The sequence below is a fragment of the Bos indicus x Bos taurus genome, chromosome 28 (genome assembly GCF_003369695.1).
Source record: "Bos indicus x Bos taurus breed Angus x Brahman F1 hybrid chromosome 28, Bos_hybrid_MaternalHap_v2.0, whole genome shotgun sequence".
In the NCBI taxonomy this organism is placed as follows: Eukaryota; Metazoa; Chordata; class Mammalia; order Artiodactyla; family Bovidae; genus Bos; species Bos indicus x Bos taurus.
Genome location: NC_040103.1, coordinates 25,663,409 through 25,675,808, shown reverse-complemented (window position 1 = coordinate 25,675,808; position 12,400 = coordinate 25,663,409). Strand labels below are relative to the sequence as shown.

General features: G+C 51.1%; 1 protein-coding gene across 2 annotated transcripts in view; it reads right to left on the bottom strand.

The window, feature by feature from the left end:
- Window positions 1-11,964, bottom strand: part of HK1 (hexokinase 1) — a 73,892-nt gene extending 61,928 nt beyond the window's left edge. Inside the window, exon 1 of one of the 2 annotated variants that reach the window (XM_027530891.1) lies at window positions 11,801-11,964. In XM_027530891.1, coding sequence (XP_027386692.1) covers window positions 11,801-11,860 — 60 coding nt within the window. In that variant the 5' untranslated portion in view covers window positions 11,861-11,964. Of the gene's footprint in view, window positions 1-8,479; window positions 8,714-11,800 lie in introns of those variants that run through there. The other variant, XM_027530890.1, reaches the window with a different exon arrangement.
- Between the last annotated feature and the right edge of the window lie 436 nt (window positions 11,965-12,400).

Sequence of the window (12,400 nt, the reverse complement as noted above, 5' to 3'; positions counted from 1 at the left end):
GTGGCTAGAGGCTCTTGTTCTGGACAGCAGGGCTCTAACACTCCAGTCACATCCCCATCATGGGAGCCCTGAGTGACAATTTCTGCTAGGAGGCCACTGCCATGCACTGCTGTGGAAGCCTAAGGCCCTGGACCAAAGTCATGGATCTGTATGCACAGTGACAGCCACCCACTGGTGTCAGGTAGACCTGTGCCCCATCCCAGCTCTTCTGTTCTCTGGCCAACAAAGATCATGTCAATTCCACTTCCTGAGGCTTCCCTGCCCCGCATATAAGAGGTAGGAAGAAATACCTACATTTAAGCTTGCCAGAAGGACTCCACTAAATCAAGCATGTAAAAGTATTTTGAAAATGAAACAGAACTTTACAAATGTGAGCCAGTGTCTCTGTTACAATGTTGGCCTGGAGTCTCCTACTTGATTCATCACACCCACCCAGGCAGGGTCCTGGAAGGCACTGGGGGACATCAGAGAAATGAGGTCAGATTGAGTAACAAGGCTGCAGGCGAACCCCATGCATCAATCAATCAAGGAAAACAGCTGCTTACAGAAGGGCCAGGCAGACGTTGGGAGAGAAAGCTAGACTGATAATGCATTACAGGGAGCATAGGGAGGTCTTGCACGGTGAGCACTGGCCTCCCCAAAAGTCCTCTTTTAAATGCAAACAGGATGGAGGGAGGGGGACAAATGGAGAAATGGGACAGAAAGAAATTTGAAAACCAGAGAAAATCCCCGACATTCACTGTAAAAGACTTTATTGGGTCCATTTCCTTCACAGGTGGAAGGAGTTGGCCAACACTGAGCAGCCTGGGCGTGGAGGGGTGGAGGTGGAGGGGTGGGGCGTGGAGAGGTAGAGGGCAGAGGGTGGGGATGGGCAGGCACAAACCAGGGTGCTGGTGCTGGGGAGGAAGGGGAGATGGGAATCGGGGATTTTGAGGATTCTGCGCCCAGCTCTGCCTTGTCCCCAGCTCTTTCCTCCTTTGAATCTGTTTCCCTCAACAGCAAAACGAGAGCTGGATGTATTACGGTAGAAAGAACATGGGTTTCTGAGTTAGGGGACCTGACGGTGTTTCTGTCTCTATCACTCACAAGCCATGTGGTCAGCAAGTCCCTCCACCACTTGGGGCCTCAGTTTCCTCATTTCCTTCCAGAAATGAGGAAAGCAGAAGAAGGATCTCTTCCAGCAATTCCACTTGTACACACATACCCAAGAGAAATGTAAGTATGTCCACACAGGGAAAACTGCTCACAGCAGCATTATCATAACAGCCTCAAAGTGGAAACAACAGAAACATCCTGAACTAACAAATGTGTAAACAAAACGTGGTAGATAAGCACAAATGAGCACTATTCAGCAATAAAAAGAACTGGAGTACACGTACTTAGGAGTACGTACATATGAATGAACCATGAAAAGATGCTAAGCGAAAGAAACCACACACAAAGGTCACATTATTATACAATTCTGTTCATATGAAATGTTCAGAAGAAGTAAATTCATTTAAAAAAGAAATAGATTAGTAGATACCAAGGTGTAGGGAGCAATGGGGAGTGACTGCTTAACGGGTACAGAGTTTCTCCTGGGGTTGAGGAAAATGTTCTGCAATGAGATGGTGGTAACAGTTACACAAGCTCGTGAATGTATTAGACACCACAGACTTGCACTCTTTACAATGTTAAGTTTTGTAGTATGTGAATTATATCTCAATGTAGAAAAAAGCAGGGGCTCTGCCAGCAGACTTGATGGGTCTGCATGCTGACTCTTCTGTTTATACCTGAGCCTCAGGGTTCTCATCCAAAAGCAGTGATCATAAGAGATCCCCACTAACAGGGAAGCTGGGGGGATGCAATGCCTTCAGTGCAGTAAACAGGACAGGCATCACATGTTGGCTTCGGTTAGTATTGTTACTACTGACGGTTAAATAAGAACCATTTTAGGAAAGACAGGCCCCTAGAAGGCATTCAGTGCAACCTTCCCTCCAAGGTCCCCTCAACGCCTCAGCGCCTGCAAGCCGGTAACTAAGCGTGGAATTGGATGAACATGATCCGACATTTTCTGCCTCTCACAGGGCTCACAAGATCTGCTTCTATTTGCAAAGGGCTGGGCTGCAGACTTCACATTTCAGTTTCCCTGCTGCGGGGGACACAGCCACCCTCTCCTTTTAGGGAAGATAGTCTGAGAGAGGCTGCCGGCTTTGAGCGTTCTCTAACAGAAATGTTTACGGGGCTGATAAGCCAGCCCTGCCCACCCAGATCCACCCAGGAAGAGAGAGGACGCACGGGCAAAAGCACACTTGTGTGTTTCAACTCCCAGGAAAGTTTAGACGATTCACACTAGAGCACAAGGGGACACAGAGAGCCCTCACAAGCTTGTCTCTGTACCCCCCACCCCAATCCCCTCCGCATGCACTGAGAAAACAGCCAAGGAGGCGGGCACTGCTCACAATGAGTTTTCGGCCGCAGTCAGTAATACTCTGGCAGCAAGGGCTCCCTTCGTAAGGCAAACTAGGAAATGGCTATTTTTAAACCAAGCTCAAATGCTGTCATGTGCGTGGAAATGTCTGGGAAGAAACAGTCTGTTTAAAAATTGTCTATGAAAAATGTTAAAGGTTTTACTGCACCAAGGGTTGGCTGTGGAACCACAGGAACCTGTACAGAACTTTTGTTTTTTCTACTTTTTTTACCTTTTTATTTTTATAGGGGGATAGCCAATTCACAATGTTGTGATGGTTTCAGGTGCTCAGCTATACATATACATGTTCTCCCACAAACTCCCCTCCCATCCAGGCTGCCAATAACATTGAACGGAGCTCCTTGTGCTATACATAGTAGGTCCTTGTTGCTTAGCCATTTTAAACATAGCAGTGTGTACATGTCCAACCCAAAGTCCCTAGCTATCCCTTCCCCACTTCCTCCCCCTGGCCACCGAAGTTCAGAACCTGTACAAAACTTCTAACTGGAAGCCTGATCACGAAAGCAATCTAGCAAACGTTAACAATGGGAAGATATACACACTCTTCCGCCAAGCAATTTCAGCCCTAGAATCACAGCCTAGAGCAACTTCTTTATGGACAGAAGATCCCTATGGCACTGCAAGTTAAAAAATCAGAAATGCAAAAGCACACCAAAAGAACTGATAAATTAGTTGAGTGTGTTCACACAATGTGAGAGCATACCGCAGTTGAAATTGATGAAACACAGGTACATGGATCAACATGGAAGAGTCTTAAATATACAATATTGAGCTTTTAAAGAAAGCCAGTTGCAGAAGGATACAGACCAGAATAACACCATTTACAAAAGGTTCAAGCCATATAAAGTAACAGTACACACTGCTTAATAGATACATATGTAATAAAAAAATATTAAACATGCAGGAAATGATAAACACTAAATTCAGGACAGAGGTCACCTCTGGGAGGAGAAATGAATGGGACTGAAGACAGGCATAGAAACGGATTCAGTTGTGTCTGTAATAAAATTGCAATTGTGTCTGTTACTTTTCAAGCTATGCAGTGGATACACAAGTGTTTGTTATATTAGCTTCAATATTTTTTGTGCACCTTGAATATTTCACAATAAAAAATTAACTCTTATGTACTGATTTGGTGGGGGGAGAGAATTAAAATACAGATTCCAAGTTAAATCACTAAAAACAATAGCCCTCTGGATCCCATTCCAGGTTTTCTAAGACCTTGAGAAAGTTACTTATCTCCTCTGGGCCTCCAGCCAGTCCCTGTTTCTAAAAGGGGAATAAAATCTCTGCCTTCTGTCCATACACACGAGGCAGCAGAATGTGCAGGGAAGGAGCAGTGAGGGGGACGGATAACACTTCCTGCCGTGACAACCTCACTGAGGTTTCTGAAAGATCAGATGAAAGCACACACATACCCATGTGGGTGTCAGTACGTCTGTGTGTATTGTTGGATATAGACAGACATATATACCTACACACCCAACTGGTATCTGATAGGACTTCCCAGGTGGTGCTAGTGGTAAAGAACCTGCCAGTCAATGCAGGAGACGTTAAGAGACAGGTTTGATCCCTGGGTTGGGAAGATCTCCTGGAGGAGGGCATGGCAACACACTCTAGTACTCTTGACTGGAGAATCCCAGACAGAGGAGCCTGGAGGCCTATGGTTCACAGCGTCACAGAGTCACAACTGAAGGCGACTTACCACCCATGCACATGGCACCCGGAAGGTGTTTTAAAAAGAGAACCATTTAAAAAAAGGCAAAACTACATTTTGGTAACTATCCATTTGACTCACCCTTACAAAGTTTCTAAGTATAACGTTCCCATTTGTACATTTGGAGTCTAGCTTCCCCCCCAGGCCCCCACAGCCCACGTGTAATCTTAGTTCCCTGACCAGGGATCAAACCAGGGCCCTTGGCAGTCAAAGTATGGAGTACTAATCACAGGACTGCCAGGGAATTCCCTAGAGCCTGACTTTAAGCAACTCCTAGGCTAGTGACTTCCCACCTAAAGATCTGACCATGGCCCCAAGAGCTCTCATAGCATTCTATGCTTTGCACTTATCATAAGACAGCAGATAATTATTTATACTCCATGAGAAAACAGGGACTATTTTGTCCAGGTTTATAGTCAGCACTCCAGCCTAGTATATACTCTGCACCAAATAAAGGACTCAAACATTTTCTGAAGAAATGACTGCACTCCCATGATCGGATTTGATTCTAAATGTCCTCAAATCAATTAAGCAGGTGTCGGCGGTCTAGCCAGGACTACTTCCTGGGCGCAGAGGTGTATGTTGGCCTCTCCAGCATCTCCCCCAGGGCCTCCTCAGAAATGTTCAGAGCTGACTCCAGTGGCTAATTCTACCAGGCAGGAACCCCTGACTGCAGGAGCACAGTCCTTCTAGGAGAAAGCTGCCCATGCTTTCTCCAGAAAACAGGAGGAGTGTGGGAGGACTGCACGGCATGGCCAGATGTCAAAGTCCCTCATACCCACCAGCACTCCCAGTTTATTCCCTCAAGACAATCCCAAACTGTGAAGCCAAAGGAAGTGTTGGGGATTTTCTGGGTGGAGAACTCCAAGGAACTTCCAAAGGGTAGAGGGGACAGGGGCTGTGTAATGAAGATTCCCCAGGGAGTGAGGCTCTTTCTGAATATTTGCATAACACCAGATCAAAAGGTGCCTGTGACGGTTTTCTATCATTTCTCTCTCATTCCCCCCACCCCACCCCCAATCAATAAGGAAACAAGCATTTTTTAAACGCTTGCTTTTGCCACTGGGACACATGGGCCCCAGGGAACTAGAACTCGGTAGCCCTGTAACTGCTAAGCATACTCTCCTCTGTCTTCACAAAACAAGCACTGGAGGACTTTGGACAAATCACAGTTGTTGCTCACCTGCTTGTGGGGATTCTGTCAGATCGTGGGGATCCCTCCCAGGGAAAATCCACTGGCATTTGTTCACCATTATGACAACTCTGGAGGAAAGGAAGTCTAGCCTTTCTTTAGAAGCCAAGTTCTAACCTTGCGGGGCCAATCTTCCTTTCCTGAAGGAATGCAGCTCTATGACATCCTTCACCATTCTTCAGGCTCTTAATGGCTAACCCAAGTGGAGGAAGCAGGTGAGAGGAGAGGCATGTTAAAAGCTGCTTGGAGGTCAAAAGACACAGGCTGTAGCTGCAAAATTAACAGGTGGCTAGAATTCTGATGAATGGAATGCACACGAGCATCCTTTTCCTCCCAAAAGCAATAGAAGAGTAAAAGGGATATCTATGTTTTATACTTTTGTACTTCAGTCTAATGCCAGGACACCCTTTTCACTGCACCCCATCATCTAACACTATGCATACGCAGTCTGGAAAACAGCGATCCATGCTGGGAAGCTAGATGCTTGGCGCATTTCAACACAGGATGTATTTATGAGGTTGAATTACTGATGTCCCATAAGCAATGGGGAGAGAAAAGATACCCTTTCATGATCACTTTTGTATCCCAAGCAATCCCATAAACCTTCGCTGGCACCATCCCCATCTTCCCCTTTTCCACCCCGAGGATAGAGGGCAAGGAGATGGATGAAGATTAGTTGGGGGTGCCAGAGCTGTCTTCAGTACTCCAGAGGCCACCCAGGGCTGGAGGGCTGAATCATCATGGCTTGTCTTCACTGGCTCCTCATCGGGTTGCAAGTAGGGCCCAGTTCCGCAGGAAGAACAGGGCTTGGAGTCCTGCAGGTGGAGGACTTACCTTGGATCCCTACGGTAAGTGGTCTCTAATAATCCAGAGTCCCAGGAGAACAGATGCAGTCTCTCAGGATCTGCACAAGTAGGGGCTGGGAAAACTGACTAGGCTATCAGAACAAGTGCCCACTATGTGTTCAGGGGGCCCAGGAAGCTTCCTGAGGATCACACACACAATGGAAGAGCCACACAGCCCATCATGAAGGCCAAGGTGACCCTCTGGCAGGAATCCACATCCTCTCCCCATAGAAAGCAGCCTGAGAACTCCTCCATGAGATGCAAGAATGCCAGCTTGTTTTTAAGACTCTCCTTGACCAATAATATTATTTGGTGGAAGCTTTGGCCTCAAGACCCTCCTCCAGCAAGGTTCTGAGGTCAGAGGAAGGCAGAGAAGGAATTTCAGAAAGCCAGTCTCAGAGGAGGAGGGATTTGAGGATCAAGTGATTCAGAAATCACACAGTCAGATGTGTACAGGAGCCTGGTGGATAGACTGTGAGTCAGGCTACCACGAGGAGTGGAGGGCTCTGGCCACACTAGAAACTGCCCACATGATAAAATGGGTCCCACCAAGGGCAGTCCAAACCTCAACTCAACTTGGCCCCTGGCAGCCACAGATGATAGTGGGTGTGGATGCTGGAGGCTTACAAGGTTATCTGGATCCCCACCTTGGTGATCGGCCGTCTTGAGCTACAGAGGGCACCACGTGCAAGGAGAGGACGGTGAACCCATCTATGTCTTCAACTCCCCACTGTGAAATGGGAAGAGCATTAGTGATACGCAACACCACTGCAGACAACTGTGAAATGCACACGTTGGCATGCACAGCTCCCAGAGCTCAGTGGGCAGGAGGCTCCAGGGTGTTCCTCAGGAGTGGAGTCCCATGGTTTGACAACTCCAGACACTGCCACTTGTAGCCATGAAGGACTCTGGCTGGTTCCCAGGCCTGTCTCCTAACTACCCAACTCTGGTCCCCACCGAGCACAGGATCCAAGATCCAAGCAGCATCCTGTCTCAGCGCCTCCCCCTCAGCTGACTTCAAGGAGGAGCCTTGGTCAAGTTCCCAGTGGAGGGAGGCAAAAACTCGGGTCACACCCTGGCTTTCCCCCTAACTCCTCGGGTGACCTTGGTGAGGTGATCTCACTACCCTCAGCAGGCCTGTTTCCTCTTGTGCCAGAGGCGGGGGCTGTCCTGGGTGATTATGAAGAGCACTGAACTCCCGGTGGCTGCAGGTCTGCGGCTCCTGCCTCTCACCTGTAGGTAGCGGTCCCTTGTTGGAACTCCAAAGTCACGTTGACTTTGCTCTCCAGCCCACCTTATCCCAGCAATAATGTCACTCACTTTGGGTGTGGGTCAGGAGCATATGCCAGGCTTGGCAATGATAAAATGGGCGTCTTTCCCTACAGTTTAGGCTGTTTCTTAAATACTTGGTGCCAAAGCTGGTAGAAGGGAGAGATACACCTTTCACACCTGCCAGCTGACAGTTTTTTATGTTTGAAGTCAAGGGAGGGAGATGTGTCCTTGTTCAAGAACACACATGCCATAAGCATGCAAGTCAAGACCTCCATCCGACTCAAAAGAGCAGTCTCTTATTTGAGCTCCCTTGGGCTGGCTGGAAATTACAGCATAAGAGAGCGGTCACATAAAGGGATGATTAAAAAAAAAAAAAATTCCATTCAGACGTACCGCTCCAGACCTGAGGCCTATGAGCAAAGTTTCCGGTGGCCTCCGCGCCCCTCCCTGTTTCAGGAAGCCATGCGGGTCGCTCGGTCCTCAGATTAAGGGAGCAGCCGCAATAGCTGGGAGAGCTGGGGTGCCAGTTTTCCCGGACCCCTGACGCCCTCCACCAGGAACCCCAAATATGGGATGCCTGGCCTCCAGCCAGCACCCCCGCCTGCCGCGCACTCACCTCCCCAGCATCTCTGTGATCACTCCGCCCACAGCGCTAGGACCGTACCAAACAGGCCCTACGGACCAGCCCACCAGTCCCCACATGGCCACCTCCCCGCATGGCCCGGGGGCCCATTTGACTTCCACAGCCCGTTTCAAGGACACTGCAGCAGGCAGCCCAGTCTCGAGGGTCTTTCCCCAACACATACACAGACGGCCCCAGGAAGAATCGAAGGGCGAAGACTTCCCCACCGCCCGCCAATCCAACCAATGCTGGCCTGAGGGAGGCTGGGCGCGGGAGGATGGAGGCGGCTGCGGCGGCGAGCGGATGCCGGAATGCAAGGCTGCGGGCAGAGCGCCGGGCGGCGGCAGCGGCCCCGGCTCACCTTTTTGACTTGGTCATCCTTCAGTTCGGTGAAGTAATAAGCTAGGAGCTGCGCGGCGATCATGCTGGCGGTTGAGGGCTCGGGGCGACAGGCGGGCGGCCGGCGTCTGTCCTCCGCAGCCCGGGCTAACAGTGGTCCTCTGGCGGCTGCTCCGCGGCTCCTCCTCCTCCTCCTCCTCCTCCGGCGGCTCCTCCCCCACCACCCGGAGCGCGGCGCCGGCTCTCGCGCTCCCCGTCTGCGCGCTCCCGTCCGCGCGAGGGTGACAGTCGCCAGCCGGCCCACCTCCTCGGCGCCCATTGGCTGCCGCGCGCCTCGGCTGTGCCGGGCGGCGGCGGGCGGGCCAGGACCTGGGGGGCGCGGTGGCCGCTCCTCCCAGCGTCTGAAAGAGGGCGGGCGACGCTGCGAAATCCCCCACGGCCAGGCATCTCCCGGCACGTCCCCCACGTAGGGAGCCGGCGCAGGGGCGGGAGGTTTTGTCGCGCGCGCACCGCCACGCGTGGCGGCGCCCTGCTTGGGCGGGGCGCAGGCGGGGAGGCGGCACCGCCCGGCCCGGCTGGCTGGGGAACTGGGCAGCCTTAGGGGGAGGGGGGAGAGGGACGGGGACGCAGTCCCCTTCCTCGGAAATTAGGGTTAGCCCCTGTTAGTTCCAAGGAACGGGAGACGCCCTAAGGGGACTCGAAGAAGTGGGCTTGAAAAGCGAGCGGGGCCTGTGGCGGCGAATGCGAGAGACTTGGAGGCTTGGGAGGCTTGGCGGTCCTCGCACCGGGGCCCCACGCCTGCCAGCCTTCGCGGGCCCAAGGGGCCAAGCGCAGAGCCCCACCTGGGTCCTCACCGACCGGGCATCACCCCACTCCACCCTGGCCCGCCCGTGCTGCAGCGCCCCTAGGCCTGATCCTCCAGCTGGCGGATTTGTATTGCTAAACCAAGAGCGACGCCCCACAGCGTCCGTCCCTGAGTCACAGGTTCTTTCAGCCGTCTTCCCCAAGGGCGCACGCCGCACGCCGTTGGGCGGGACTTGAGCTGCAGGCGCTAGCCCCAACCCCTGGGCTCCTGAGCACCCAGACTCGGTGGAGTGTGGAGGACAGTTTGGGCGCCCCTCTTAGATGCCGCCTTTTTCACTTCCTGAAGGAAGTTAGCTAGGTTGGGAGGAATCCCCGGAAAACCATTCAATTCTAAAATAGGGAAGGGAGTTGCGGCATCAGAGGTGTTTATGCTGCTACTAGGACTGATGGCAGCCATAGGATTCTTAGATTAATTGCTTCTGTGTGCCAGACACCACCAGGCGCTTTACTGCCTTACGAGAGGACGTGAGCTGAACTCAAAATACAAAGAAGTGGTTACTGATTCAGCAGGTAAGCAAGTAAGTGGGGGCTCACTGAGGCCATGTGTCTTACTGTACAACCAGAAAGCTGTAGATCTAGGATTAGACTTTGAGTCAGTGTGTTTTCAAACCCGTGCTCACCCCTGGGTTTTATGTCCTCCCAGTGGTAGGTAGCCTCTCTGCCTAAACAGGCCATGGGACTGGAACCAAGGCAGGAGAGATGGCCACTGTCCAGCCCCATAACCTCTACGCAAGCCCTGGATCCTGGGAGCCCCTGGCCAGGCCTAAGAAAGGTACAGTGGAGTCAGGAGGGGATGGTTTAGGACCAGAACATTTCTCAGGAACCTCAGGAGCATGATTTTTGCCATCATCAATTGAAGAAGATCTCAGTTGTGGCCCTGGAGCCCAGAGCTGTCAGTCCAGAGCATAGCCCTCACCGCCCCTCACCTTGCTTTATGGCTGAGGCATCCAAAGTCACTTCTCTGAGCCTGCTTTCTCATCTTATAACATGGAGATACTAATGGCACCTACCTCCCTTGGTTGCTGTGAAATAGTCAAATAAAACACTTGCTTATAATATGCAAATAATAAATGGTGGGTATTATAAGATTGACTTGGAAGCTGATGAGGTTTACACTTTGAGACTTCATGCTCACATTTCCCTGAGTCTAGGCCCTGAGAGGACCCATCAACTTTATTTTGCAATTTTGAATTATTTTCCAAAGACGCTCCCCCAAATTGTTTAAGCTACCAGCCTCACAAAACCTGGCTCTGCCTCCTAGATGTGTGCTCAGTTGCTCAGTCCTTTTTGACTCTTTGCAACTCTTTGGACTGTAATCCTCTGTACATGGTATTCTCCAGGCAAGAATACTGGAGTAGATTGCCATTTCCTCCTCCAGGGGATCTTCCTGACCCAGGGATCAAACCTGCATCTCCTGTATCTCCTGCATTGCAGGCAGATTCTTTACCTGCTGAGCCATCAGGAAAGCCTCACCCCCTGGATAGTATCCTTATAAGCCAGGAACAGAGAGGTCTCTTGGCAGCCATCAAACATTTACACCACCTGCAATTCCATAAAGCAAAATTGGGAGGATGAGAACAATTTGGTTGTTCTCAAGTGCCATTCAAGTCTTGCTAATGTAATTCTGCCAGACTCACAAGGACCAAGAATTGTACTTTGTTAATTGCTCTGTCTCACACTCAGCCCAGGGCCTGGCACTCAAAGATGGAATGAGTCCAGGGCAGTGATCAGGAGTACACATACCCTTTTACCCAGGCCCGGCCAGCATCATCACTGAGCCCCCATTACAACTGAGATGTTTATCTGAGCCTGAGCCAGAGCCAGGGGAAAACTAACCCTTCCACTGGCCAGGCTACCCTGAGATGTTCTGTTTGCAGGCAGGGAGGCTGCCAGTACTTTCTCTTCGCTGCCTTTGAGAGAGAATCTGCTTCTTAAGAGGACTCACTCCTCCCCATCCCCAGAATGCAGCCAGGTCCCAAGGCCTATCAAGGTTTCCTGAGAAATATCTCTAGGCCTGCCCCACTGCTTTTTCCCAACCCTCAGTCCTCATCAGCCCATGCCAGAAATATTACAAGTCTTCTAGCTGCCCTTCCTGGCTCCTGGCTTCCCGCCATCCAAGTCATTCTGAGGTCTGAGCCACATTATTCCTGCTAAAAAGCAGCCTAATCACATCATAACCGTGCCCTAAATCCCTTGATGGCCCCCTCCTTCCTGATGGAGCCAATTCAAACATCTCTGCCTTGTGTCTGAGGCCTTATGTAATCTGACTCCACTCTTCCCCACTTATCTTTTCTCCACCCCAAGGAGGCCGCTTCCCCCTGTCCTTGACCCACACCAGGTCCATCCTGTTTGAGTCCCTGCACTATTTCCTTGCTTGCTCAGCCTTCTCCACTCACCTCCACCTGACCAGTGTCCCTCTCACCGGAAACCCAGCTCTCCCACCCTCCCCATAAAGCCTTCCCTGACCATGGCTACTCACTGCAGTTTCCCAGGCCTCAGCACTTCCACAGGGCAAACTCGGACTGTGGTCAGAGTCCATCTAGATCTAGACCAAGGCTCTTCCTTACAGAGTAAGAACGTGAGGAGCAGTAGGTGGACCATCTTGCCCAGCGTCAGGTTGGTAGAGTTTGGAGCTGGGACTCAAACCCAGTCTTGATGCCCAGCCAGTGTCCTGTTCATCCTTTCCCACCACCTTACTGTAAGCCTGGTCCACAGATAAGTAACACTGAGTCATGACAGTCAGCCTGATATTGCCGGCTGTCTTCTGGGGGAGGGTGGCCTTATCTGCCCCAATCAGACAGCTTCCTGAGGCCGGGGCCCATGCTGCACTGCTGTGTCCCATACTAGGCTCAGAATTGCCCATTTATGTCATGCCATTTATCACCCCTTGTACTTCTTTATTATTCTGCTTCCTTTTTTGTTGCTATCACGGATCTCTTGGACCCCAGTGAAGTCCCTTTGCTAATCACTTTACAGACTCTGAGGAAGAGCAGCAAAGATCTGGACCATAGGAAACCTACTTCCACAGGTCTCCCCTCTAGATGCCCCCTCCTCCTGGACATCTGCTGGGTTTCTCTGT